This window comes from Penicillium soppii (assembly GCF_028829465.1).
Source record: "Penicillium soppii strain IBT 18220 chromosome Unknown utg000002l, whole genome shotgun sequence".
Lineage (NCBI taxonomy): Eukaryota > Fungi > Ascomycota > Eurotiomycetes > Eurotiales > Aspergillaceae > Penicillium > Penicillium soppii.
The window spans coordinates 362,093-389,831 of NW_026643232.1; the positions used below are offsets into that span (position 1 = coordinate 362,093).

The 27,739-nt window shown below is 49.0% G+C and overlaps 14 protein-coding genes across 14 annotated transcripts; 5 read left to right on the top strand and 9 right to left on the bottom strand.

Annotated features, from left to right (window-relative positions):
- Positions 1-317: 317 nt before the first annotated feature.
- On the bottom strand, positions 318-1,605 carry N7529_001482 (uncharacterized protein; the record flags this gene model as incomplete). The annotated part of the gene is made up of 3 exons (XM_057237013.1): positions 318-1,097; positions 1,154-1,391; positions 1,448-1,605. The coding sequence occupies 3 exons, from the start codon at positions 1,603-1,605 to the stop codon at positions 318-320; spliced, it is 1,176 nt and encodes a 391-aa protein (XP_057101700.1).
- An 896-nt stretch (positions 1,606-2,501) lies between these two features.
- Positions 2,502-3,460, bottom strand: N7529_001483 (uncharacterized protein; the record flags this gene model as incomplete). The annotated part of the gene is made up of 2 exons (XM_057237014.1): positions 2,502-3,041; positions 3,104-3,460. Coding segments are annotated over 2 exons (897 nt in total), but the record flags the coding sequence as incomplete, so codon positions are not given.
- Positions 3,461-4,022: 562 nt separating this feature from the next.
- On the bottom strand, positions 4,023-5,672 carry nop12 (rRNA-processing protein NOP12; the record flags this gene model as incomplete). Its single annotated transcript, XM_057237015.1, has 2 exons — positions 4,023-5,501; positions 5,553-5,672. 2 exons carry the CDS (start codon positions 5,670-5,672, stop codon positions 4,023-4,025), a joined length of 1,599 nt encoding a protein of 532 aa, XP_057101702.1.
- A 1,427-nt stretch (positions 5,673-7,099) lies between these two features.
- On the top strand, positions 7,100-9,362 carry N7529_001485 (uncharacterized protein; the record flags this gene model as incomplete). The annotated part of the gene is made up of 3 exons (XM_057237016.1): positions 7,100-7,991; positions 8,050-8,119; positions 8,168-9,362. 3 exons carry the CDS (start codon positions 7,100-7,102, stop codon positions 9,360-9,362), a joined length of 2,157 nt encoding a protein of 718 aa, XP_057101703.1.
- A 961-nt stretch (positions 9,363-10,323) lies between these two features.
- On the bottom strand, positions 10,324-10,671 carry N7529_001486 (uncharacterized protein; the record flags this gene model as incomplete). Its single annotated transcript, XM_057237017.1, has 2 exons — positions 10,324-10,496; positions 10,530-10,671. 2 exons carry the CDS (start codon positions 10,669-10,671, stop codon positions 10,324-10,326), a joined length of 315 nt encoding a protein of 104 aa, XP_057101704.1.
- A 2,043-nt stretch (positions 10,672-12,714) lies between these two features.
- N7529_001487 (uncharacterized protein) lies at positions 12,715-14,136 on the top strand (the record flags this gene model as incomplete). Its single annotated transcript, XM_057237018.1, has 2 exons — positions 12,715-12,848; positions 12,903-14,136. The coding sequence occupies 2 exons, from the start codon at positions 12,715-12,717 to the stop codon at positions 14,134-14,136; spliced, it is 1,368 nt and encodes a 455-aa protein (XP_057101705.1).
- A 325-nt stretch (positions 14,137-14,461) lies between these two features.
- Positions 14,462-14,905, bottom strand: N7529_001488 (uncharacterized protein; the record flags this gene model as incomplete). Its single annotated transcript, XM_057237019.1, has 1 exon — positions 14,462-14,905. The coding sequence occupies one exon, from the start codon at positions 14,903-14,905 to the stop codon at positions 14,462-14,464; it is 444 nt and encodes a 147-aa protein (XP_057101706.1).
- Positions 14,906-15,459: 554 nt separating this feature from the next.
- N7529_001489 (RNA-processing protein PTA1) lies at positions 15,460-18,116 on the bottom strand (the record flags this gene model as incomplete). The annotated part of the gene is made up of 8 exons (XM_057237020.1): positions 15,460-15,608; positions 15,668-15,738; positions 15,793-16,643; positions 16,692-17,040; positions 17,091-17,294; positions 17,351-17,481; positions 17,535-17,700; positions 17,779-18,116. The coding sequence occupies 8 exons, from the start codon at positions 18,114-18,116 to the stop codon at positions 15,460-15,462; spliced, it is 2,259 nt and encodes a 752-aa protein (XP_057101707.1).
- Positions 18,117-18,640: 524 nt separating this feature from the next.
- Positions 18,641-19,073, top strand: N7529_001490 (Coiled-coil domain-containing protein 56; the record flags this gene model as incomplete). The annotated part of the gene is made up of 3 exons (XM_057237021.1): positions 18,641-18,658; positions 18,703-18,841; positions 18,994-19,073. 3 exons carry the CDS (start codon positions 18,641-18,643, stop codon positions 19,071-19,073), a joined length of 237 nt encoding a protein of 78 aa, XP_057101708.1.
- A 560-nt stretch (positions 19,074-19,633) lies between these two features.
- Positions 19,634-22,140, bottom strand: N7529_001491 (dolichyl-diphosphooligosaccharide--protein glycosyltransferase subunit STT3; the record flags this gene model as incomplete). The annotated part of the gene is made up of 5 exons (XM_057237022.1): positions 19,634-19,904; positions 19,958-21,689; positions 21,771-21,851; positions 21,937-21,960; positions 22,011-22,140. The coding sequence occupies 5 exons, from the start codon at positions 22,138-22,140 to the stop codon at positions 19,634-19,636; spliced, it is 2,238 nt and encodes a 745-aa protein (XP_057101709.1).
- A 34-nt stretch (positions 22,141-22,174) lies between these two features.
- On the bottom strand, positions 22,175-22,405 carry N7529_001492 (uncharacterized protein; the record flags this gene model as incomplete). The annotated part of the gene is given in 2 exon segments (XM_057237023.1): positions 22,175-22,331; positions 22,350-22,405. The coding sequence occupies 2 exon segments, from the start codon at positions 22,403-22,405 to the stop codon at positions 22,175-22,177; spliced, it is 213 nt and encodes a 70-aa protein (XP_057101710.1).
- Positions 22,406-22,458: 53 nt separating this feature from the next.
- Positions 22,459-23,253, top strand: N7529_001493 (CSN8/PSMD8/EIF3K family protein; the record flags this gene model as incomplete). The annotated part of the gene is made up of 3 exons (XM_057237024.1): positions 22,459-22,673; positions 22,736-22,917; positions 22,985-23,253. 3 exons carry the CDS (start codon positions 22,459-22,461, stop codon positions 23,251-23,253), a joined length of 666 nt encoding a protein of 221 aa, XP_057101711.1.
- A 439-nt stretch (positions 23,254-23,692) lies between these two features.
- N7529_001494 (ATP synthase subunit e) lies at positions 23,693-24,142 on the bottom strand (the record flags this gene model as incomplete). The annotated part of the gene is made up of 3 exons (XM_057237025.1): positions 23,693-23,760; positions 23,863-24,055; positions 24,122-24,142. 3 exons carry the CDS (start codon positions 24,140-24,142, stop codon positions 23,693-23,695), a joined length of 282 nt encoding a protein of 93 aa, XP_057101712.1.
- A 984-nt stretch (positions 24,143-25,126) lies between these two features.
- N7529_001495 (uncharacterized protein) lies at positions 25,127-27,325 on the top strand (the record flags this gene model as incomplete). Its single annotated transcript, XM_057237026.1, has 3 exons — positions 25,127-25,252; positions 25,310-26,146; positions 26,198-27,325. The coding sequence occupies 3 exons, from the start codon at positions 25,127-25,129 to the stop codon at positions 27,323-27,325; spliced, it is 2,091 nt and encodes a 696-aa protein (XP_057101713.1).
- Positions 27,326-27,739: the final 414 nt, after the last annotated feature.

A 27,739-nucleotide genomic window follows, 5' to 3' on the forward strand; every position in this document is an offset into this window, starting at 1 on the left:
GGTATGTAGCAGTCACACTTGATTGAATAGGCCTTCTTCGGCCTCTAATTACCAACGCTAGTCAAATGTAACAGTGGTATCAACGAGATAGTCAAAAGGCACTAGGGCTTTTAGGATCGTAAGCACTTCTAGTGTATAAGAAGCCTTTTGAGTATGAGAATAATTTGATCATGAATTAAACTGCAAAGCTAAGGACAAACTGAGCCCAAAAAGACACCACATATAACTCCACAGACTCCGCAATGATACCCATCATAAGTCATAGCCCGCCAGAAATGCAGGACACGTGGTAAGCCTCTTCAAAAAAACCAAGTCAATCAAGCTTTCACCCAAGAAGGTACAACACGCTTCAAGAACTTCATAAACTTAAAGAACCCAACCGCATACTCGACATTGCCATACGGATCCACAACCCGCTCAGGGAACGCAATACCCGCACCAAACAACCCGGAAATAACTCTCGTACTCCCACTCTCCAGGAAAGCCCCACTATCATGATCGAACTCCATAGCGAGAGGCTCCCCGCCCTTCAATAATTGCGGCAGCGGGTCACGCGTATACCCAACAGCCTGAATGATATATTCACACCCAGGCAAGTACTTCGCAAACTGCGCAGCCTCGGCATCTTTCCCGCCGCCGCAGTCGATCTTCGTCAAGACCTGGCCAGCGGGCGATGTAGCCAATTTATCGTCTTCTAGCTCTGCGCGCGCGAATTCTGCAGCGGAGCCCTTGAGGCCTGTGTTGTCGCGCAAAACCCAGCCTTCTTTGTACTCGGCGTAGCGGAGCGGGTGGCGAGTGAGCCATTTTATGCGCAGGGACGGATGCGTGGTGTGTGTTAGTGTGATGAGGTTAAGGATGGCGAGGATAGCGCTATGCGAGGCACCGACGATTGCGACGGTTGTGGGGGTGGTTGGGAGGGCTTTGACTAGTTCGCTTGGCTTGAGGACTAAGTCTAGGTCTAGGCGTTGGATGGACAATCCCGGGACGGGGATTGGGACGTTTGTTGGATGTGAGCCCGTGCAGAGGATTAGGCGGGTTGTTGAGATCTTCAGGTCTGGGGAGTTTGGTTGGCGGATGCTGATCGTCCACTCGGATGACTGGGTGTGGGGTTAGTTTTTGGTGGAGATGCGGATCAGATATAAGAGCTACGAACCTGGTCGTTGAGATTGGCTGCTGCGACGAAGCCACGGTATGCGTGGACTTGTTCCATTTTCATAAGGCCGTCCGTCAGACTGCGGATCATGTCTGCTGCATAGCCTAGATGGCAAGTTTTCTCTTGGTCTAGCTTGGCCAGAGTTGTGAATGCATTTGGTGTGCGGGAACTCTCAATCACTTTTTGGAAAGGCTGTGTGGCTGTTGCGAATGATTGGAATAGCGCTACCTTGGTATTGCTGAAGTGGAGTTAGTACGCCGAATGCCAATCTGTACTACGGAGCCGGAAACAAACCTAGGGACTTCGCGGTATTTGCCGTGGACTCTTCCAGCTGTGAAGCTGGGATCAATCCATGCAATAGAACCCAGCTGGCGCTCTAGCAGATTGCCCATAACGGCAACACCGGCGGGGCCAGCACCAACAACAACAGCGGCGCATTTGCGGGTAGCCATGGTGATAACAATGTGAGCTAATTCAAATCAAGCAAAGCGAAAGTAGCGTGGCATGCAGAAGCTAAGAAAATAGAAAGAATAAAGCGTGATGAAAGTGGTTTTCATTCGGACTAAATAAATAGAAACTCGGCGACTGAGAACTTTAAAAAGGGGTGTGCACGAAAGCCAAGACACAGACGACGGCCCGTGAAGGAATGCGTAACTGTATCGCGAACATCATAGTGCAGATAACGCAACCTGCGTCCAGTCGGGACGTCGCTATTGGGCGGGAACATTCGTTTTGTTGATCCAGTCTCGAGTCCCCGATAACTCATGACACATCATTAGTGTAGCAGTCTCGGGCGAGATGGAGTCGATCGCCGATAACAGTCCCCGCAAAGGATGTGTTTGATAATGCGGTCTGTTAGTTGTGTGAATCGGCGATTCATTTCAATCGGCGATTAGCATGCCCCACTGCGCTTTCCGCCGGGCTATCGGCTGGGTCGGTTGTTCCATGCTGTGTCATGAGTTAGAAGATCATTTTGAACAACATCCTTTTCATGGATGTGTTAGGGCAACTATGATCCGAGGCATGGTGACTGAAGGGGAGAAATAGATGCAAAAGAGCTTGGGGGGGGACAAGTTTAGTTTTATACTCTGTTGTTATGGCGTCGATCGGGCGGTCTTGGCAAAATGGCGTGCTCAACTATAGGCAAATCAGGGCGTAGCAAGTATAAACATGAGCTTATATAGTACAATACGGTCCAGTGCATGCTTATAAGCCCTAAGTGACTCCTGAGGTCTATTTGCTTGATGGAGATGCCATTTAGACTGATATCTTTGGTTTGATATACCCGCCATTTTCAAGGCCTGAATAGGCCAATACTTATCTACCTGTGTAGTCATCCATCTAGGTATCATACAGCCCAGAAAATCCTCACACTAGCCCGATGAACATGATTCGACCAACCTGGGAATCGTGCCCTCGCCCAAAGAGCAATCGAATCTCCCACCTCCAACTCCCTAACCCCCCGCCCATCAAGCGTGAGTCTCCCCCGACCCCTGGTCTTCTCAATCTCATGAGCCTCAGCAGAATCAGCCTCAACATCATCCCGATAGTCCCAGACAATAGTAGTATGTTGCATCTCGCCGACATGAGCACCATTCACCTGCAATTTATTTCCGCGCGGAAGAAGTAGATCATCAGCTTCAGTGTAATGCTTCCGGACCTGTCCGCGCTCGTTGTCGAGAATCTCCTGCTCCGTACCGTTCAGATACATGTTTCGCTTGTGTGCGCTGCGGATAACTTCCGTATCGAACCAGGTCCACGAGAACTCGTACATGTTGTCGTGGCATCGGCCGCTACCTTGGTCATGCGATGAGAGTTTGAAGATGATTTTGCGGCATGGATGAGCGCCGCGATGGGGGAGGGTTTTGGGCGATGTTTGTTCCAAACTCTAGATGTGGGTATGTGGTCAGTACAAGTTCGGACTCATCAATATATATGAGACGGATATACATTTCGGTCATAGCACAGAGGGACTGTCTTCAGCAAGACCTGATCGCAGTCTTTATGGATGGTTCGGTGTTCGTGTATTGTGTGCTCTATCGATGGCCAATATTCTGCTGCATCGATGATCATATCAACGAGTTCTTCGGGAAGACCGGCGCTAAGCTTCCATTGCAGTATATGTCGGACTTTAAGGACCTCTAGTAAACTAGGGTTGAAGATATCAGGCTCTGGCCCTGGGTCTGAGTCTGGGGTACTCTCGGAAGCATCAGATTCTGAGTAGCTGGATCGTGTGGATCTCATGTGGCGCTTTCTTCTGGAACGAAGGCCGAAAGGCAGCATAATTTTAGATGTAGAGGTTAAAGTAACTGGTTAGATGTTGCATTAATACTTGGTGACAACCTGGGTATGTATCAGTTGACGTTGATCTTTGTGAAAAGTAGTGATATGAGGCAGTTCGCTCAGGCAACAACACACACAATGACACCTAAAACCCCGGTCACTTGGGCCACCGCTTAATTACGGTCCGTTGAATGTATTTGGGCTGCACCACCGAGTTAGCCTTGGCCCTCTTGGATGGTTATCTGTCATTCGACAAATCAGATCGTATGTCAAGCTGACATTTGGGCAAGAACCGACAAGTAGATTTATGATTGTTCGAAAGAAATATAGAGAAAGAGGCAACATTCGAATTGAACAATGCGGGAACGCTGATCACCTGCTCGATTTATTGTTTACGCAATGACGTCAATGTCTACAATGCAAAATAATTAAGCCTCAGGAAACATTCAAATGTGTATATCCTTATTACATCGAGGACAATGAATCTACATGGAAATTCACAAATCTTTCGTCTCAATCAAATGAGCTTGCAATATATTCAAATGCCCTTCCTAACGCCATAAAACATACATGACTTCTTTTAGTTCTAGTCTCGTCTGCCACCCGCAGCCTTGTAGGCAGCAGCACGCTTAAGACTCCTAGTATTCCGCTTAGCCTTCTGGCCACGGCTCTTCTGCTTCATCTTGATAGACGATGATCCCTCAGTGGCACGGTGACCCTCAAACACAAACGAGTTACCAGCAACGGTACTGTTGGCTTCAGCCTTGACCTTAGCGGCACCAGCACGACCAAGCAGCCTATTAGCACGTCCCTGCATGGTCTTTTGAGCCTCGTCCACACGGGACTTCTTGGTATCAGGTCCGGCGGTCTGGGACTTCTTAGCCACCACCTTGCGGGCACGAGTAACGCGCAGCTTGCGAGGGAGCATGGGCGGGAAGTTCTTGCCGTTCAGAGGGAGGGACTCTTCCACAGCGTTACCGTTGTAGAACTGGACATAGGCAAAGCCCTTGCCAACGCGTGTCGTGCTGTCGCGGATGACACGCACAAACTCGACGTTCTTCTTGATGGCCTTCTTGTCCTTGCCGCCGGTGTGGGCGTTGAAGATACGCCACAGACCTTCCTCGATATCGGCGGGCGCGCGGACCTTCTTCTTCTTGCCGGTCTTCTCGTCTTCTTCCGGTGTCTCGCTATCGATGAAGGAGAGGTTGCCAACAAAGACACAACGCTTGTGGTCAATTTCAGCAGGGTGGGCAAGGCTGTCCACTCGCAAGTGGCGATCCAAAACGATGGAGCCGTTCAAAGCGGCGGGAGCCTTGCGTGCAGCCTGGAGTGTGGAGTAAACGGCGTAGGCGTTGGTGCTGGGGGTGGTCTCATCAAGAATCTCGCGCTTCGCGAAAGATGCACGCTTGGGGATACCGCCACCGCTGGCGAAGGCAACAGAGCGGAAGCGAATGGACTCGATCTTGTGAGGTCCTGTAGACTCCGGGAGCGAATCGCAGAACGAAGCCAGGTGTCGCAGGAGAGTTTTCTTGGCGGTCTTGGACTTGATGGCTTCGGTGGAAACGTTGCCCAGGAACACAGTACGGTTGGATTTCTCGACTTCATCAGATTGGGTGGTTCCAGCCACGCTTTCGTGAACTGGAACAGGGGCGTCCTCTTCCTCATCGCTGCTCTCCTCGGTGGATTCTTTGTCGGAGCTCTTCTCTTTCTCTTCCTCATCCTCATCTTCGTCCTCGCTGCCTTCTTCAGCAATCTGCTTTTGGCGCTTGGCGTGTTCGGACTTGCGCTTTTCTGCGTCCTTCTCTTCTTCCTTTGCGATGCGACGCATGTAAGTCTCCTCCACTTCCTCGCCAGCATTGCCACGCTTGCGCTTCCGGTTTTGTGTCTCTGTGGGTTCTTCCTTTTCCTCTGTGGGCTCAGAATCACTGTCATCGGCAGCATCATCCATCACCTCATCGCCGGAGGACAATTCCTCGTCGTCCTCCTCTGCGACATCCTTTTCGTCCTTCTTGGGCTTTCGGATAGGCTCAACGTACTTGACTGTGGGTGTTTGCACGGGACCAGCCTGGAAATTGTCAGCTCAAATTTCAAAATCTTGTTCAAGATATATACGTACACTTTGGGCGAATAGAGAGGACAATGTTGGGTCCAGAGAGGCACCACCGAAAGGAAGGCCAGCGGGCTTGGACTTCTCCTCTACCTTAGAGGTCTTGGAGGAAGACTTAAATTTGCCCATTGTGATAATTATGTGTGGCCTTTGTATAGACCAAAAATGACTAAGACGTGGCTTTCTTCCGGGGTTGCAATTGCGCTGATAGCTCCGACTTTTTTTTTCTCTTTAGTTTTTTGCCGATAAGTGTCTTGGCGCGGAAAGCTGCTTATCACATCACTGTATGCGGTGTAGAAACGAGCCTCAAAGAAAAAACAAACGCTTTCAAAGGTGCTGTTTTACAGATATATGTGCATAAGGATCTTCAATGCAGTCTTATTTGGTTCCTTGGATTTCCTAATCTATTCTCATGTTTGAATGTATGTAGTTCAGGCTCGGAAGTTATTGTTTGTGATTAAAGGCGGTAAACAATTGAATGTATACTTCACTTTGATATATTACAACCACCGTCAAAGCAATCAGTCTACTTTATAGTCTGAATTGTTGTTAGTATATAATCTTCTACTCTGTAGTACACATTGCAATACTAAATTGAATTATGCAAGGTCTCGCTTTTTCCCGAGCTACGTCAGATGAAACCTCACGTGATCTGCTTTTTTCTTCGGCGGTGAGGCTCACCCTCGCCGGGAACGCGGCAGAACCCCGTCACTCGCTTCTGTTGCTGCACCCCATCATAGCGATCTGCTGCTTTTGTCTGCTGAAACCCCCTCTTTCCCTCTAGTTTCCCATTTCTAGTCATTGATCCTACCTTGATCACGATCTCTGAACACCTCTTCATGCCGTCCACCTCCCTGCGACTCGGTACAGTCGTCTTCACTGCTTCTTAGCCAATCTCCCCTCGCCCTCCAGAATCGGTCTGCGCAGGATTCGTCGGACCGAAAGCTTTTTCCGGCTTACAATACTGGTGATACGCGTGGGCTTGGACTTGTGTGATTATCTGCGTTCTAGGAACGCGGTGGTTCTGAGAATCGTGCTCAGTCGCGAGCAGCTGTGCTCATCACCGGCGTCGCTCCCGGCGCATTGTTGAAACGGTACGTCGCTTGGGGCTCTACATTCATTTTACACATTCATTTAGTCATTTTGGTCAAGACAAAAGTCTTTTTCGTCTCCTGGGCATACTTTTGTGCTTTGCGCGGTCTCTGTTCGCTCTTCTGAGCGATTGTTGCCGACTCTGGGGCGTCCGATGATCAATCTCCGCACCACCGCCTTCTGGAGGCGCTGACCTATCTCTCGCACCCACCCTCCACTTTTTGCCCACCAACTCCATTTTCCACTGATTCCGCCGATTTGACATGGCAATTGAGCTAATCCAATTCATGATTTGTTCAGATTCCCGATTGAAACCACAACTAATCGATCGGTGACCTTCCTTCCCCCACGCCAGTGGCGGATCTCAGCCTCGCCGCAAGCAACCAATAACCTAAAATCCCCCAACCTCCCCTTCCTACCCTCATACTACGCCTGCGCCAGCTTCTTCTTGGACAAAATAGCCAATGGAGGTAGCCGAGAGCAGAGAACAGGCCTCCGTTGGTCACCCAACAGGGGCAGAGCCCACGCTTCCGAATGGCGAGCGGAACCCTTTTCTGGATGACCCGCTCATGGATGATGATGGACGCTCAAGTAGCTTGAGTGAGATTGACGATGTCTCGGACAACGAGCCGTCAGACTTTGAAGATGCCATCAAGTCAGACAAGCCAACGGATAACGATTCGGAGGCCGAGACTGAACGAATCGAGGATTCTCCACACAACATCAGAAAACGAGACATTGTCTTAAGTGCCACTAGTGCCGGGCCAAGTCCGAGCAAGCTTCACCAGTCCACGACGCTCGACGATGTCGAAGATATCGACGATGACGCACTTTTGGCGGACGATTCACCCAGCAAACCGCGCCGGTCCTCGAAAAACAACGGCTTGACCGACGATACCCCAGACCTTGGCTATCCAGAACTTCCCGATAGCATCGGAAAGAAGAGAAAACGCGTTGAGATCGGTGACGAAACCGGCACCGAATTGGGTGACGATGACGAGCCCATCAAGAAGCGTCGGAGCTCAAGCAAGAGTGATTTGAGTGACCCGATCGACGACGATACCCCACTATCACCGGAGCCGCTCGATGACACTATGGCGATGAACGATGATGACACTCCAGCCGACGATGGTCTGGAATTGGACCTCCCAGCCGCCCCGCCTTTGAAAGGCAAAAAGGGCAAAAAGGGTAAGCGGAAGGGAAGAAGGGGCCAGGATGCCGACGAGGAGACAGACGTTGGCGTTGAGGCCACGATAGAGGACGTCGCCGATGAGATTCGCGGAGAAGACGATGAGCCTACGGAGCGAGGAGATGAGCCTGATGACGCCAAGACAGTTGTCCAAGTCGAAGAAGAGTGTAAGTCTTCCCCTCCGTTGCCCTTGGAGACATCACGAATTGCTGACACTATGTATAGCCATGAAAAAGATGTCTGCTATGGATTCCCTTGCGACATTGGAGAAAGAGTTTGCAGCTTTACGTGACAAGTAAGAGCCTTCCCCATCTCTAACAAACCTAATTGCTAAACATTGCAGGATTTATGATGAACGGATATCGAAGCTTAACCGCGAGCTGGAGATGCTTACCGGACCAAATCCGACACATCCCGAGTACTTGCGACAGATTGAGTGTGTGCAACGTCATCGGGACGCCAAGATCAAATACGAGGGAAACTTGTATCGATACCGCATGAAGTCCCTCATGAACAAAGCTTTGGCTGAGCGATCACAAGCACACAGCACATACTTCCAACGGATCCGAGATGTGCGCGAGCGGCATTCGTCTGCGATCAGCAAGCAGTTCTATGCAATCCAGCACGATCGTTTCAAGACAGACGAGGTTAGCCCGCATCACATCATTGCTTTCCCTACTCGTCGCTCGCAGCAGATTGCACACCAGGCTGCATACAACCAGGAGGTTTCAATCATGGCTGGTGTTGCCAAATATGTTGGCTTCCCCGCTGCTCCGTCCTTGCTGGGCGCACGTCCGACCGAGCTCGATGACGACCTTGAGAAAATGGGCATCACCATCGAAACTCGTGCCTCAGCACCTCGGCATTCATCAGCGATGCCTCCACGAACTACTATGTCCACCATGTCTTCTAGCGCCTTCCGCAACGCTGCGGAAGAAGCGTTTTTAGAACAAACCCCCTGGGCAAATCCTCAACATCCGATACACCAACAGCAGCAACATCAACAACAACAACATACCCAGCAGCACCGACCGCAACCTCGTCCGTTCGAGCACCCGCAGCCATCGTCATATGCAACCCCCGCGGCTCAAAAACGTGTAGTAGACGTGAATGCGCCAAACGGGTCCGCATCAACGATTCCCGAGAACGCATCAGCGGCCAACTCATCGGCCAACAACACCCCCTATGGCATGGAGCAAGACCCGAGGAATCACCCTCAAGGACCCTTCCGAAACCCAGACTATGATGTCGATCATGGCAAATCTGGTTTCCGGTCCCAAACTTCATCACCATTAGATGTGCGGAAGTCACAACCGCACCTCTCTCACCCCCTCGGACGCCACTCCCCTGCCACCCCCTCCCATAACCACCTCTTCTCTCCACCTCCCGCCCGCCAAGGCCTGTTTCAGCCTTCCTCGGCTCTCCAGCGTGAAACTTCGCCATCACTTTCGTCTAAACCGGTTGACGCGGTACATTACCGCCCCCATCAATCCGGCATACCGACAGGATCTGGTTCAAATCATATGTCAAACCGATAATTTGTCCAGTTCATTTTTACATGAACGTTCCGTACAACTCCGCTTAATACCCAGGGACAGTCTCCCTTCACTTTTCCATGCATCATGTGCCTCTTTTCTTCTTCTATGATAAACACTGCTTTTTACCATTCTCTTCTGTTCTTGCTACAACATTCAATGCATGTTGGCTGTCATTTCTCCGGCTCTAGGCTCTAAGAGATGTGAGAATTGATAATACATGTGTCTGTGTTTGTTGCATGAATGGAATATCGGTCTGGGACTTAGTTTTAAGAGTTTCAATAGCGTTTAAATATCGGATTCCCCTGTTCTCATTACTTGTAATTTGGATTTAAAATTTGACCCAATAGATTGTATTTCTTATTCTATGTCTCTTGTTCATGAATCGGCCTTCGTACAATCAGTTCAGCAGACTTGATTGTCTGTATCTGTATTTCTACTCTTTGATCTTTTGTTCTACTAAAGTTCTTTTTAAAGGTCTTTCAGCAAGCTTTAATGGTACATTCAATTGTATACCCTCAACTGGCAGCTGATATATCATGCTGGCTGATTGAAGGGTTTGAATATCAAAGAACAAAAGGTGTATGGAATCATCTGCATGAATGTCACTCACTCAACCACCAGGTTTTTGTGTTTCTGATCAGAGAATTTCAAGCAAATTGTGACGAAAGTTGGAATGCATATAGAAATCATCAAAGGCAGATAGAAATTGGTCGTCAGAGGTTCGAGATGATGGTAATTCAAAATAACCTAGACCAGCTAGTCAACACATAGTTATACAGAATGAAGGTAATTCACATTCATCAGACATACCATGATCAGTGGCCCACACCACAGCTTTCGCTTTTTCACCCACAGTTCTATTGCCTCATCCTTCTTTCCCTGTTCTATAAGAACAAGCCCAACTCCATTCCAAAATACTCTGCTCTCAGGATCCCCACAGCTATTCCTTTCTTTTGCTTCTTTAATTGCAAGGTTCCACGACAAAGCTGCTCAACTTCTTGGTGTTTACCCTGCTCTTTAAGTAGTGTTTCAGCGCGGCAAGGGGATTTCCAGCGGAAATGCGGTTGAACGAAATGATCCAAGTCATTGCCACGGGTTTGCAGGTGTCTTCGTATCGAGTGATATCCTCATACCCTTTGCAGAGCATTCTCATCAAACTTTACTCACTCGACTGGTAGTATTCAAGATATTTGGCAGCTAGAAGACCATTCATTGATACATATGCAGAGGCCTGCTTAATTGCTGGTGGAATGATCTGAAGCTTGCGGGCAATTTCGCGGTACGCGTTTTCAAAACTTGTAGCTGTCATGGCAGGAATCCAAAATACTAAGCAATTTGAGTGGTCATTATGGACTTGGAAGGTAGGCTGTGACCGACGAACACAATCGGACGGTCTCGAACGCCTTCCCGGAAAGTATGAAGGTGGTTCGCTAGATCTTCACCACATAGTTGAAGGCGAGTGTGAGGTGCCTTAGAATGCCACTTTTAGTCGTAATTGCAAACCGCGATTCGCGATCTAGGCACGACGGCCGGTAATATATCTGCATCCTCAAGCCAGTGAACCTGATGCTTTCGCGCGGCATCTTTCCATGTTCATGACCAGTCGACATTTGAGCCGAGGCCATGTACCGCGATAATACTAATCAAGATGAGCAATCAGAAGATCAAGATCGGGATGAACCACCAAAATACTCATTCGATCTCTGCATCTTCCTGTTCTTGCTCAGTGTTGGGGTCAAGAACATCAAAGGCGGGACGGCTCGATAGCTGCATCATTATCATTTCTCTTTGTTCCCAATTTCAAAACATATTGGCATGAAACTTCAACTCACTGAGTTAGCATTTGATGTCCGTGTCAGCCAATACCACGCAGTTGCGGCGACGAGAAGTGTGACAAAGAGCGTGGCTAGGCCACCCACCCCCTGCATGAGTGCGATCAAGAAAGAGAAACAAAGTTATATTGCTATTGTCGTGCTTTGGAGCCAAATATTAGGTCCCAAGAAATGGATAAGGGCTGCCTCGAATCATGCATGAGCCCCTGATATCCTCGGATGTACAGTAGTTGGTTCATGAAGCATTCTCAGTAGACCCTTGGCGATAACCATCGGTGGTAAGCAGGCAGCCAGGTGAAACTCGCCCTCGCCCGACCTTGCGTAACTCTCACTCCGCCACGGTCTCTGCGCAAGTGATCGACAGTCACTGGCCGCGGCTCTATCATATCCACTGTGCTGCGTACAAACAACATGATTCGACAAAAAGGTAACTTAATTGGCGTGCTTTCACTAAATTTCTGGATAGAGCCTCAAAATGGTATTCATATCCACATGATCTTATCCCGATCGTTCAGATATCAAGTTTATTTCAATGCCGGACCCTCAAGCGTGGAGACTTTGTTACCTAGATGTTGAAACATATTTTTGGCTCAATGCGTGTACTAAAAGTCCTTGCCGCGAAAATTTCGCAGCATATAAAGACGGTGATATGCGCACCTGGGCAGTTAGATCATAAGTTTCTCTCGCTTCGGAGCAGCGGATCTGATTCCCGTTGTAGCAGAACAATTTCTGCAAAATATCGAATGAATAATTATGATAGAGCGCGACTTAACTTGCTTCTCAAACGAGTCAAACCATCATTAGATGTAGCTCTCTGCAATTATACAACAATTGTGCGAGCCTATCTTTTACATAGATTTTGCACCCTATAGTGTTTTCCTCGTTGCCGTCATCTATGTGACACGAAGAACGCCGAGGCAAAGGTACTCACTTGAGCTACTCCAGGCGTTCACTATCTTTGGGCTTAATGGGGGTGTGACAGACAGCTGTAGGAGGTTAGGTTACCATGCACGTCGCTCGAAAAGTCGACTTTTAGTAATAGGGATGATCATTTATTGGTTTATGTCCCAATATGAAAGCTGTGACTCCATTTTGTGACTTAATGTGCTATCAACTAAGTGTTGCTCCGAAGTCACAGATACACCCATGACTCTCAGTCAGTCATTTCATTCAAGTTTTGGGCCATTGATCCATATTCAGTAACTGGGACTGCAGAGCTTCGAATGATTCCACGGCATGAGCCAAAACAGCGAATTTTTTGCTGAGCTATCTGTGCGTCTCCAATTCGGGAAGCAGTTGGTTACACTGCAAGGCGATCTTGTGTCGGCAACCTGATGTCACTACAGATCCCAAGGCATGGCAAATGACGAGGAAAGAATAACCTCAAATCAATAGATCTATTCACTGACCATGTGATCAAAGGCGAGAATAGATTGAAAACAAATATATAAGGGTAAGTAGAATGTACGATGCTTGTTGCCATCCATTCAACAAGACTTCCCATTCATGCCATTTCGAAAATGTGGGAATTTTATACAGGGAAGATTGTGTTCATTACCGGAGGCTCAGGCTTTGTTGGAACAGCTGTGGTTTACCGTCTTGTCACCCAAGCTCCTGTGGCCCATCTCTATATCCTTTGTCGAGGCGGTCTCTTGTACGTTGAACTTTTTCCAAACACTTGTTCTATGGCTTACTGATTATACAACAGGGGTCTTATTCAAAAGTGGAGGGAATATCTTCCGCCAAACATTGTGAAGCAGATGATCGACCCTCGAATTGTTACAGTCTTGGAAGGTGACGTGTTACAGCCAGACGTTGGTTTATCAATGGATGATCTGGCTTTGGTCCGTGAGCGAGCTCATATAATTGTGCATTCGGCTTCTTCTATTGCACTCTTAAGCTCTCTGTCAAAGCTTGTTATGCCTATAATCGACGCCACAGGACGCTTGGCCCACCTGGCGCTAGAATGCAAACATCTTGAATGCTTTGCATTTATCTCTTCGGCTTATGCAAATAGCAACCTGTTTCCTCAAACTGATGGAACCTCAGAAGTTGTTGTGCAGGAATCTTTGTATCCACTCTATTATTCAGCAAATATCGACGAAAGGCATAAATCCCTTCAGCAGGAATGGTCCGAAGTACGAAAGACCGGCTCCTCTGCTGCCTTTGAGTCTCACGACTTTCCTTGGGCCTACGCCTACGCAAAGCATCTCACAGAGCGACTGCTAGCGTTTACATTTGCTTCGTCTGATAAACGCCTGCTCATTCTGCGTCCATCCATCATTGAGCCAGCCCAATGCTTTCCATACCGAGGTTTCTGCCGCCCGACTTCAACCCCTCATATTATTGCTGAAGCTGCAGGGGCTATATCGGTTGCACCGGCCATACGCCTCGCATCACGATTTAAAAATCCCAACCAAGACTCAACTATAGACTATGTTCCGGTGGACGTAGTGGTCGACCGACTACTTGTTCATTTGGCACTTGGCACTGCTGGACCCGTTCATGCTGTAGCCGGAGACGCACGAATGTCATTTCAAGATAGCTGGAGCCGTACGTTCAAGCATCGCAAGCTCCCCTGGTCTCTTCGGCCAAAGTGGCTTTCCAAATCCTGGCATTCAAAGGACCTCCATCCAATTGGCCGAGTGTACCCAATAATGGGTGCGGGGTTCAAATTTGTGGAAGATCAATCTATGATTATCTGGCAGCAACTGTCAGAGTCAGAGCGCTCCAAGATACATATGTTTGCGGATAAAGATAAATTGTATCATGATCATGAACACATGCGAGAAGACCATCTTTGGATTTGCATAGCACATTTGATTAAGCGGCGTAAATTAACTCGTCGGTTGGTTCAACTGCTTTATCATTCTTTGGCTTCTACGGAATCCGGTGAAATGGGCGAATCGGACTGTCATTGTATGACTTCGAAATCACTCTGAGGAACAAGATTTAGAATCGATATTTTGTTTGTGTCTCAGATACTTACTCGAAGCATTCTTGTATTTTAGTGATTATCACTACTTTGATTTTGGAAGGTTTTTCGGAATTCGTTTTTAATACAATGAGATATCAGGAAGTTCAAATATGTTTGACATCAGGGACAAACCCCAAAATGTTTACGCCGGTAGCTGTGAGAATAAAAAAGAATTGAGAGATTTGGATATTCTGACTAAATAACAGCCACCTTAGAGAAGGTAGCTCACCTTCCCCAAAACAGTAGTCCCATCCATATGGCCATATCCCTTGAAACGATGAGACAAAACCTCAAGACGATTTCTTCGAATCCTTCCCTCCATCCAAAAGAGACGCCAGTCTCGCTCTTTCCAGAAGCAACCCAACAAAAGCAAATGTAAGCATGCTACTAGCAATATAAACCTGCGGAGCAAAAGTGCCAAACTCAGGATCAACCGCCAAACTCCCAGGGTAGAGAAAAGCGCTCAGTTGAGTAATCCAGTAGATGCTACCCGTCCAAGCCGCAGTATGGACATAGTGACTTTTGATATCTGGCGTGGAGGCACCGCGGTAGAGATAGTATAAAGTCGTCAAGCCGAGCACGAGACCCATGGACATGGTCTGGCCATTGTGGAACTTGGCATGTGGGGGCCACCGCGGGTTGTATATGTGTGTTTCGTTCCAGTCGGCGAGGTAGGCGCCAATTGATGTGGTTATGCCTACCACGGTCATCAAGATGATGCCGGCGCTGGGCATTTTGTGTGGTGTGGTTTTATGTGGTGGGGTTTGATGCTCGCAAGGGATGAATTGAAAGATGTTAATGCTTGGGTATGTGAAGCTTTGAAATGGGAGTAGGTGGTAAAATGCTAAAATTGAAGTGGAATAGTGCCAGGATAAATGTTGCTAGGGGGTGTAAATGGTCTGGAACTATACCGCGCACTGGTCATATGACAAGACGGCATACCGGTAGGTTGACACGGTGGCCTCCGGGCGCGGTCTTAACCTCGGCAATTGACGGCGTATTCCTCCAGCGTTGGTTGGGCTTTTGAATGCTAAGATATTGGATCTGCTATCCAATGAGTGCATCAAATAACAGAAAATGAACACATCAATGATAAAATTTGAATGATTGAACCCATAATGAATACACTAAAATAAACGTACAATGAAACAACGGCTAAATAGCACTCGAATGAATGTGCACGAAACTTGTGAAGCAATTGATGTTTGACCCATGCCTTTGGGGTATGATAATTGAAATGATCCCGTCTCATATCGTCTCTTTCCATCGAATATGCCAAGCCAACCGATTATTGTTCTGAAGTAACGGCAGGCTGAGCCTCCGACTGTGAAGGGGTGACAGAGGGTTCCGTTGCACCGTTGGTAGTCGTCTCCAGCACTGCACTTTGTGGGCGCCACTTAGTGAGGACCTTTGTAGCAGCAGGTCGAGATTCTTCGACTGTTGGGAACATGTTAGCTTTACCATACCAGCAGGAAACCAAAAGAGGAAGTTCTTACATTTCTGGTAAACGTCTTCGACCGTGTTCAAGCACATCTCCCGAGCTGGGGGCCGGAACATAATCAAGTACCTAGGTAAAAAGTTAGTCAGGACTAGACGGTGGGCGTGGGGGAAGGTCACATACATCAAAGATTGAACGCAAAGGTTCACACGTTCTGGGTCTTTGGCTAAACTAGCAACTCGCTGAGTGATAGCAATCGTAATCTCCGGCACCTCGCTAAGGAAACGAACGAGAACCTTGATATCTCTGCCGTCCAAGTATGCCAAGAAGCCATCAAGCAGGCGGGTAACCCAGGTGTCGTAATTGAGAGAGACGATCGGCTCCGACTCTTGGTCTGGTTCTGATTCGCCACGCTGATCGGCAGCACTCTTCATTTGCATTCGGTCGTTGTACCACTCTTCATTAAGCCAGATGATAGCAATGTTGATTCGAGCTCGGAAATCCTCTAGGATATATCGATACAGCGTCTCCCGAATGGAGTCAGCGATAGTCGTTTGGCGTCGTACAACCGAATCTCCCTTGGCTTGTGGATCATTTGCGAGGCCCGCGGGTGCTCGTGTGGCCAGTCGGGCAAGAAGGACAGACCAGGCGTCACGGTCGAATGTACTACCCGCAAGTCGTGCGAAGCCAAGCTTTTGCTGACTTTGACCCTTGGCAGGTGCAGGTGATGTTTCGGATGCATTAAGCATACCGAAAACACGTGCAACTGCACTTCGTCCGATTTCTCCGGCTTCTTCTTCGCTCAGTGGAGGAGGTTGAGGGAGGACGAATGGTCCTAGGGATACCAGGTCTGGCTGCAGTTCTGCGAGCTCTTCCGCAACAGCACTGTTTTCTTCTGATACAACAGACGCTGCATCCATTGGTTGGTATTCGGGTTCATAATCGTCATCTTCATCCTGAGCCGCTGCTTGTTGTTGTTGCTGTCGTTGCAGGTTCTGTTCTTTGGTGATTGTCTGATAACGATTGCGTACAGCCTAGAGCCATGTTAGAACCCTTTTCTACTTTTCCACGGCAGTACTTACATCAACGGCTTGTGTGAGGGTCGAGTCATGCACCTGCGAAAGGAGAGGCACGACAATCTTGAGGACTATGTCAAATGGCAGCTGCTTGACGTCGAAGGATGACAGTCCGGTGTCCTCGGTCAAAGTGAACAGACGATCGAAGCTTGCGGGTCCAGGTGCCATTGGGGGTATCTTCAGCATCGGAGGGACAACAGCATTTAAGCGAGCCCGCTTAGCATTGTCAAGTCCATCAGTAGGCTCATTTGGCAAGCCACGTTTCCGAGAAGCATCATCAGTAACCTCGAGACGCGACTGGCTCAGGCGCTCAATGTACGCATGCATTCTGGGGGCAAGAGGGTGATTTTGGTGCCTAAGAACTCAGGTTAACAAATACTTTGCGTAAGAATAGGTACAACATACTTTTTCAGAATATTCCAGAGCAAAGCTCGAGCTGTCCGTTCCATAGACTTGACGCTGACGCGAACAGTCGGGGTAAATGGAGGACGGACATGGTGTGCTGGGAAAAAGTCCAAAACCGCGCTGATAATCTTGTTTGCGATAGACTGGCGCGTGCGGATAAGAGGAGGAAGTAAGTTCAAAGTCGCGTTCACCAGAAGAGGATCACTGGTCAAAATCAGCATAATCCTAATATGACAGCAATCGTTCTTATAATCGCTTACCTAGTCTCTTCTTGGAACACACCCAGTAGGCGATCAAGTAAACCTGATGATTCTGCTTCCAGGTTGGGGATTGATAGAAGGGCATGGTTTCTGGGAACAACAGCCAATGATGTCTCGTTTTGCTCTGGGCGCTGCAGAAGAGATTAGTACGATTATACACAACTCTCGAGATTGTAAAACATACTCTTGGATCTGAGATCAAACCAGGTGTTTGAACCTGAACCACGCGCTGAAGAAATTTGGCACAGCAAAGCTTCACCGGACATGGGAAAGAGTCCATTTTCCTGAGAAAATGCTGTTTAATTTCACACATTGTCTCCCACGACTTACTATCCTGGGGGTGGTTAACACTGGTGTGTTGTTGTTAGCAGTAATTCAAACATCGAGCGCTTCCCCTCTGGGACGATAAAACCCTAATGATAACCTACATATGTCTGAAAACAAGAGGATACAAGCTTGCTGATGCCTGTACTAAGCTTTGTAGCACCGCTATATCGGTCTCCGGCAGCTCTAAAATCTCACGAATGGTCTGTAGGACATTCGGTGCCAGCTGTTCCTTCTGTTCTACAGCTAGAACTGGACTAGCAAAAGTTTCAGCCAGAAAATTTGCACCCCATCTTCGCAGTTCCAGTTTTGTGTTAGCTCCGACAATGGGAAGGATGCCGTTCACGATCTGCGGGTAGAAGGCAGCATCACCAAGGACGAGACTGCGGGCGGCGTTCAGCTGAGCGACCTGGTCGACAACTGCATCCGTTGTCTGGGCCATTTTGGCGCCAGTGGGACGAATTCGGTCCGCGGTAATTGTTTGAACGTCGAAGGGGGAGGTTGAAGCGCCGGAAGGGAGGTTGTCTAACAGACGGACACGGATGAAGTTGAAAAGGCAATGCGCATCAGCTTGGGATCGCTGTCGCAAGGAATTCAACGAGGGAGTGACGTGAAATCAAGAGAAAGGCATGCGAATATGCGAGCCGGGTGAAAGAAGGACGTGGTAAGTGACGTGAGTGGAGGATGCGACAGAAGCTGTGAAGGCAGAGAGGAATCGACAAAGAGTCCGATGTATGCGGGCTCTATAAACGCTTAGCCACCAATAAAATCACCTCCTTTCTACCCTCAACAGTGTTCAGATCGAATCAATCAATCTAGGCCGAGGTCTCCGAATAAGATAGGACGATTATCAAGACAAGTATCTAAATCCGCATCACGTTGTGCCGCCAAGACTTTTCCTCCGGCTCGGCCTGTATGGCCTCAACTTTCTTGCCTCTCACCTCCCAGTCCAAGCAATCTCTCGTTATGGCTACCGGAATGTATGTGTTCCTATTTCATAACCTGCAGAAGTCATATTTTGCTAACAGAATCCCTCTCTCAGCTTCAACTCCACCTACTACGGCAAGGATTACCGCGCCGGCGCCGCCCTGCTGCGCGCCCGCCGCCCATACCTGTTCAAGAACGCTCTCACTGGCTTCGGACTGTTCGCATTCACAATTGCAGTCTGTGAGTAGCATCCATTCCATGAGGGCTCCTCAATGGCTCTGATCTCCCCAACGCGCAGGATCATGCCACCCGCTGCCCACCTAGGATTCACCAAACGGGCTCGATCAAAAGATTAGACACAGAACATCTGCTAATATATATTCTGCTTGCAGATACCTATACCCTGAAGGCTGTCGGACAAGAAGAGTTCGCTGACGTCAAGGTCCCCGATGCCCCCGTCGAGAAGAAATAAAGTGCTCAGCAGTAGCCAGTGCTCGAGACTGGGCTGGCGCAATACCTGAGTTATTAAGGATGCTCGATGTGTACCAGAACCCCGCTTGGGCTTGATGAAGAACAAGCGGCGGATAAGGAAACGACGGTGCGAATTGGGGTTTCGGAGTCTTCGGGAGACCATGTTTTTTTAAGTCTGCATGTTTAGCGGTTATAGCAGCGACCGCGCTGCCATGTACAGAATTGGCTTGGGATATGAACTGTACAATCAATTTTGGCTACAAATACTTACGGCCTCTGCTTGGCTTTGTCCAGTATGCCCACTCGTACACCCAATTAAGGCTTTGAGTAAAAGCCAGGCAGGGCCAATTCATCCATAAATCGTGTGAGTTACGCGGGTAAAAATGGACTTAAGAGCTTAGATAATATGGAGACAGTAAGGTTATAATGCTAGGCCGTTGTGCCTAGAATATATTCGGTGGAGTGTTAACGCACGATACAAAGAGTAGCATGTCGTGTCAAAAAACACGCATGGCAGCCCAAAATACAAGGAAATGCAGAAATAATCTAAAGGATGGGGCTCTACTCGGTTCGCAGAACACGAGGTCCCTTTTGCTTCGTGGCACGCTTGCGCTTGAGGCCCTTATCGAAGGCAACAGCATGGCTGTGATCACGGCCAAGGTTGTCCAGGTCCTTGACCTTGTAGAGACGAACGATCCAGTTCTCACTGGTGAAAGCTTCCTCCAGTGTGTCGAGCTGGGGACTTTCCTTGGGGAGCTTTGTGCCACGGACACGATCCATGGCTTGACCCGCCGGGAAGAGGCTCTGGTAGTTGTGGTAAGACATCTTGTACCTGTTGGTGGGGTTAGTATTGCCTCAAAATCATTGGGGGAGAGGAATTCTTACATCAAGCTGTTCTTCATGGCGGGAGTAGCCTCCTCGTCGACACGGTACTCACCACGAGCGGTGAAATAATCGCGCTCCTTGACCTCGTCGGGCCATATACCCTCGGCAATCCGAACCATCCAAAGGAACTTGTTCAGATCATCCCCAGAGTAACCGAGGAGTCCACCGAACACGACCAAGACATAGTCGACATCGTGCTGGCGGAGAATAGGGTAGCTGACTTCCTCGCGGGAGCTCATAGCCTTGCCAACGGTGGCAATGTGGGTGTTGTTCCAGGTGTTGTTGTCGACCAAAGTAGGGCGATCAGCCATACCACCAATCTGGTAACCGTAATCCCACCAGGACATGATCTTGGCATTGTCCGGGGTGTTCTGGCGGAGCCAGTAGTATGCCTCACGGTAGTCATCGATGATGAATTGGCTTCCATCAGGGAGCTTGCTGGCCAAGACCACGGATGGGGACGAGTATGCGTTGGAAGTGACCCAAGTGCAGTGTGCGACGAACAGAAGCAAGTAAAGGGTGACCGAGCCAACAATGACAGACTTGGAGAGGTAGGAGTAGATGCCGATAACAGGTTCACGGGTCGATCGAAGCGACTTGTCCTCGGAGTTATCCTTGGTCTTCGCCTTGGTTTCCGAGGGGGGTGTGGGGGTCGACGCAACCAGGAAGTTATCCAGAATGGCCGACAAGGCCAAAGCAGCCGCAACACACACAATGGGAGTCAAAGTCAGCATCAAACGAACCATAACACCTGCAAAATAACTGGCAAGAACTGAGTATATAACAACGAAGACGTGCTCATCCTTGAGCTTCTGGAAGCACATGAACACACCAGCCGGGAAGAGCCAGATGAGGAAGTTCAAGTCAAAGAAGAAAGCAGGCCAGGCGGTAGGCTGGTGCTCAGAGACAGAAGCAATAATCGGAATATGAACCTTGGCGTAACCAGTATCCCAAAGGGAGTAGAAACGACCACTCCAGGGAGCAATGACTCCGGAAACCGACAGCAGAACAAGACCACCGAATCCAAGACCGAAAGTAAGCAGGACCATAGAAGTTAAAAGCTTTTGGAACTGCTTGCCGGGCAAGTAGCTGCGGATGAATTCCGCAAATGCCACAAGCTGGATCAGTCCAAAGACACCAAGTGCGGACATGTGGTCACTGTTGCGGATGGGCAAGAATCCAACGAAGGGAATCTGCATGCTGCCCAGTGTTCCCAGAGCATACCAGGTGGTATAGCTAATGTAAACACGGGTGCTGTATCGGCCCATGCAAAGGAGAACAAAGACATGGAGAGGGATCAAGTTGGTGATGAAAACATATCCACCCCAAGCCGAGACCATGTATCCATAGAACAGCGCAGTCAATGCACCCCACATGATCGAGCCGTTCTTGACAGCCTTGATCCAGAGGTAGAATGTGAACACCAGCAGGAAAATAGCAATGGCTTCATTGTCGTAACTGCCTGCAACTGAACGAGAGATGTAACCAGGCGTGATTCCCATAAAGGCGGCAGCCAAAAGACCAGCCGAGGGAGAAGTGGACATCTCCGAGGTCAAAAGGTACATTGCCAGGGCAGTCAGACCGGAGAAACCGGGGGCGAGCAGGACACAGACATTCCGAATGTCGACGGGGATAGTAAGAAGACGAAGGATGTGGTAAATGACACCGCTGGTCACCATCAAGCCCGGGTACAGTGTGCCACCAGTGACACGACCCAGAGGGTGCCAGGTTCCTATACAACGATCATTTCCATTAGCATTGTGCACCGTAGAGCTCAATTCGAGGACGCGCAATCACGAAGAAGGGGGCTTACGGTCATCAAACCAATCCCAGAAGCTATAGAAGCCATTTTCAACTAAATATTTTGTTGCGCGGAAATTGAACCACGGATCGACTAGAGTAAACGGTGTTAATATCTGGTACAAATGTCCGGGGAGTCGTCGTGCTGCAGCATCTGGTGAAGCGCAGGATAATCATACATTCGTGGATGATACTTTCGAATCCTGAGCAACAATTAGCGTATGAAACATCAATTCTGGTAATTGAAACTTACGGATAACACTGAACAGTCGGCTGGACACTGCAGCGGCGGCAATGGTAACGAGAATGATAACCCGCAATAGACCGCGCGTGTTCCGGCCGGAGCTGCCTTTCAGCAGAACATCAAGGGAAGACGGGGCCATGATGGCCAAAAGGAGCAAAGTCCAAAGTCAGAAATCAAGATAGAAACATGAAACCAAGGAATGAATAGGGCTGAGATGCCAATGGTGAGCGCCGTGAGTTGAGATGGGAAGAGCGAGAGCTACGCAAGGTGGTCACTTCTGAAGGTCTTGGCACCATCGAGAGGCGCCACCTCCGATTGCTCCCCGCAATACTACAAATAATTACTCACACATCCCAAACCTTTTGTTCTCGGTTTTTTGGACCCAGAAGCCTTTCGGTATTCATTACATTACACTATAAGAATATCCTCCACAACCCATCAACTTGCCATATCCGCAATGGACCTGCCTCCCTTGACAGTGGAGCAACTCTCACAGCTGGTTGCCAGCAATCTTCCACCTTCACATCTCTTCAAGGTCTTGACAGAATATGAGCAAGAAGCTTGCCTCATGTCAGCAGGCAGTGGAAGCCCTGAGACAGGGGGAGGCGATCCTGTGCTGCTGAGCCTATTCTATTCTAGCTTCTTCCTTGTCCATCTCCTCACCGACCAAATGTTAGTTGCTTCTTGTTAGTATCTTTTTGATCGTTACTCTACTAACAGAGCTTATTTTTCAGACCTGAAGCTCGCGCTTTAACGAATAGAATGCCCGCAACCCTCAAACAACAGGACCCTTCTCTACAGAATTGTTTGACTTTACTACGAGCGGTATGGCAGACGGAATATGCCCAGGTCTACCAAATCCTCCGAGGATTGCCGTGGCCGGATCTTATCCAGCCATTAGTGCGCAGATATCAAAGTATGCTATCAATGCTCTCTGGGATGTTTCATTTGGCGTAGGCTGACATAGTTTATTCCTTCCTCAGGTTTCTTCCAAGACAAGACCTTGATCTCAGTGAGCAGGTCTTATGAAGCTATTAGATTAACTGCGGCTGCAACCTACCTTGGTCTAGATCAGAAGTTGGCCGAACAAGAGGATCCGGACATCATAGCAAATTTCACGAAGTGTGGGTGGACATGGAATCCGGAAACCAAGCTGTTGCATCCGAAGCCCATTGTGGTATCCACCGCGGACACTCAAGCTTCCAATGGCATTCGCGAAACGATGGCAATGCTCGGAGCCCGCGCAAGCTGAATCAGTACGGGAAACACCATGCAATCAATAAATGTCAATAGATATACCTCTGCCCTAAGACTACGCGTCACATCTCCCATACACCATGTGGAGATGCAAGGACAGAGCCAGAGCCAATATTGGATTGGCACATACAAGGACTTTAGGAAACGCCGGAATGCATAACACGATCTTTTGCTCTTGCTTTGGTCCAACTGTAGTGTACAGGCGCACGACAGCCCAGGGTATGTACAGGACCCAGATAAAACGTCTAAAAATGAGAAACAAAAATCATTCCATCTTTCGCTCGCAATGCCACAGCTCGGGGGCATATTAAACCCAAACAATCGTACAGAAAAATGGTGCGGAGTCGAGCAAATCGCGTTTAATACCCTGGGGGAGGTGCGATTCCCGCAAAGCGATCATTGCGTAACATTCCTCCTCAACGGCATCCATCAATTTATTCGCCAGCTTTAGCCTTCAGGAAAGCCTCCAGGTCGAACTTGGGGTCCTCGAAATTCGTGATGACTAGGAGAGCTTGTTAGCATTGCGGGTTTTTTGGATGATGCGGCTGGTCCGGATTGTCTTCGTAGGTATCCGACTCGCATCATGGTAGAGAGATAAACTCACGGCCGCTAGATTGTGTCTTAACCTCCTGCTGGGGCTGGGTCTTCTTCTTGTACTCGGCCTTGGCCTGCTCGATCAGGCGCTCCTTGCGGGCGTACTCGTGCTCGATCTCCGCGCGCTTGGTGATGGAGTTGAGGGAGGACTGGTGGTAGACACCGTAGACGATACCGGCAACGAGAGCCGAGTAGCGGAAGACCTGTATTTACGTAGACGTGGTTAGAAGTTTGTCGGGGGAGAAGGGTGACCCTTATCCGGAACTCACATTGACACCCTGGGAAGCCATTGTGAGAGGTTTGTGAAAGAAAGGAATTAATAAGGTGGAATGGCAATATAAGGAGAGACCGTTCAACAGGTGTCAACCGTCAATGGCAATGAGACTTCAAGGTTGGTCAATGGCGAGGTTCTCATGTTCTGCGCGCGCGAGTTTTTCCGGGCCGCTCGACAAGTCCCGAGCCCGGAGCACTTAGTCATCTCGGCCAATATCCAGGGCCAAAGGGATCTATGAGAGAATGAACATGTGGAGATTTTATGGAGAGTTGGTTACAGGATTCTACTAAATGATTCGGTCCTTTGGGATGATTGGGTGCTTTTCGTATAAGTTTGAGCTCATATTTTGATTTGTATCTTGTAGCCATGGTGTTATTCCAATGCCCATTAATTGTAGAGATTAATTCCATATTGTCAATTCAAACGAGTACTTCATATACACTGCTATCATAACCAGTTTGGCGAGACTATCCTATCTTGTCTGTGTTATTTATCTCATTGCAGAGTGGTCACAAATTGCATGGAGTTTGACGTATGAAAGTTCTATACTATACAATGAACACAACTGGTACCTAGGTACACTCGATATTTTTTTGGGCAGAAACCTGTTGAGGGCTTGCTTAATATGTCATGTAAGGCAGATAGGGAGACATACTATTTATCTATTGGAGGGCAACTTTTACAACAAGCTGAATCCATTAGTATAGGTAGTAAAGTTGGACTGCCATGAACTTGTTGAAAGCAATGTAATGGGCTACTACGACTCCAGTACCTCTAGTGCTACAATACAGTGAGCCTTTGAATGAAACATCGTTATACAACTTTCATTTTTCTTCCTCACTGCTCGACCCTTGTGATCGCAATACTCCAGGGCTTGGGAGGCTTGGGATCGACACCTGAGGCCAGAATAGTCAACCTTAGTCATCCCGGTAAATAAACCGCGGGCTGCGATACTACAAAGTGCAGAGGCTCGTGTCTAATCGCTTCATGATTGCACAAGATGTCGATGCAGCAGCGCAAGGATGAGATTCTCGCCAAGCGGGCTAAGCTTGCCGAGCTGAAAAAGCAGCGCGAGCTACGCCAGAAAGAATTCACCTCTCGGACTAGCGTCGGGGATGCCTCAGAGGTAAACACAGCATGTGAATGAATAACAGAGCTCGGTTGACTCTAACAATATGCCCAGATCGTTTCCCCAGCACCCAGTCACCCAGGTAATAGACACGAGCTCGATGACCTGATCGCTCGCCTGGTCGACCGCCCAGCGTCGGCCTCTCTCAGCCAAGGTGCCGATGGCCTGTCGCGAAGAGGAAGCCGGCCAACATCTGTCTTAAGCGCCAGCCAATTGAGTGGAGAGAATGCCGACGCATATAACTCTCCATCGCGACCCCAGTCCCAGTCCATTGCCGTCCAAACAATGGGCGATGAGACCTACACCTCCGCATTAGAAACCCCGCAGGCCCCTGAATATGAACCCGACTCCAAACCTAAGCCCGAGGTCGTCACCTACAGCAAAGCAGTGCAAACAGATGGATTGGACTTCCAACCTGAGACACCTGAGGGATCTGTTGCTTCAGACGATGAGGATGTTCCTGGTACCACCCGGTCTAGCAAACGTCTTAGTCGACGAGAACGGGAACGTGACGAGGAAATCCTACAGAAACTCCGCAAGGAAATTGAAGAGGAGCTGCGCGCTACCAATCAAAACGATGGTAACGACAACTCAGCTACGCAAGCACGGCTACGGTATCCTCTACGCACACTCGATGACGATGAGCTGAAGGCAGTCACGTCGTCAGATGATTTCCTGGACTTTGTGGAACGGTCTTCGAAGGTTATTGAGAGGGCTTTGGACGAGGACTATGATGTGCTAGCAGACTATGAGCTAGGCGGAATTGACGGGGACCTACAAGAAGATGAGGAGACTGGCAAAAAGAAGAGAAGCATACAGGAAGTGTGCCACTTCTGGGATGAGCGATGGAGCAAGAATCGCATAATCAGTGATTTAGGTTTTTCGCCGAAGGTGGGTACTCTCAACCAATTGCTTTGTTGTTCGGTGCTAACTTTGACTTAGTTCCCCGAATTGTTGCTTGCATCATACACCAAAAATACTTCTGCTCCTCACGAACCTGATGGCCTGGTCCAGATCTGGAATCAACACTTGCAATCTCGTCCGGAATATGTGTTCCACTCCACTTCTGATATTCTCACAGCGAAATTCTCTCCCTACCATCCAAACCTTGTTGTTGGCGGTTCCTATTCAGGACAAGTGCTCGTGTGGGACACAAGATCCTCGCGCGCAGGTGGAGGCTCCCCCGTACAAAAGACCCCTCTGACTGGCACTGGACACGCCCATCCGGTCTACAGTATCTCGATCGTCGGTACACAAAATGCGCACAACATCATGACTGCCTCCACAGACGGTGTGGTCTGCGGTTGGACAATGGATATGCTTTCTCACCCACAGGATCGAGTGGAACTGACTACACCACCTCCCTCCAAGACAGAGGATCTTGCCCCTACCACCATGTCATTCCCTCACACCGACCCTACCTTCTTCATTGTTGGAACCGAAGAAGGTGTCATTTACCCCTGCCATCGGTACGACCGAGCCGGTGCCAAGGGCGGCACAGACCATCGCCTAGCCTACAAGGGCCACACGGCACCAATCATGTCCACCGCGTTCCACCCCGGCCGTGGACCAGTGGACCTAGGAGATCTCATGCTGAGCTCCAGTCTAGACTGGAGCGTTAAGCTCTGGCGCGTTCGGCCACCGGCGACAACTGCTTCTGCTACATCTGTCTCGGCCCCACAGGTCGTTGCGCCCATTCTCGACATTACTCGTGACGACGTGGTCTACGATGCACGCTGGCACCCAACTAAGCCCGGCGTGTTCTCTCTCGTCGACGGTGCTGGTAATGTCGAAGTCTGGGATCTGGCGTCAGATACCGAGGTGCCGGTTGCACGTGAAGTCGCCGATAACACCCACGGCAACCTTATGTCTCGGAGCCTTAACAAGGTTGCATGGGATGAGCGGGAAGGACGCCGCCTGGCAACTGGTGGACTTAATGGTGTCGTTACTGTCTATGAGGTTGGCAAAGGTCTCTGCGGACTGCCCGAGGAAGTCCCCGCGGAGGAGTGGACGGGTATGAAGCGACTTGTGGGAAAGCTGGAACAGAAGGACAAGGATCGGGTAGCTTGAATCTACCACTCTAAGGGCTTGTGTCTTTCCAATGATTGTAATTTTCTTCTGCGGGCCGACTTTCCCCGTTTACCGTCTTTTTCCTTGTGAGGCTTATTGTCTTGCTTGCCATATACCCCTTTCCCTTCAATCACATAATTTGTGCATGTGTATGTACCTCATCGCCAATTGCAATGGACAAATTTCAAGTTTCTCGATCCTCCGTACTACGTTGTATAAGGGGGCTAGACCGGCTTGGATGCTATTTTCAGCAATAGAATATGTTTACGAGAGTCCTGGGTGAAAACTTTAATTCGCATCTTGTCACATCCTTCTGGTGATCAAGGTCTCGACCTCTTTGACAGGTAATAAGACCCGCTAGAATACAAACTTACATGGATGTATCGACTTATTGAGTCAGATCTCTCGAACGTA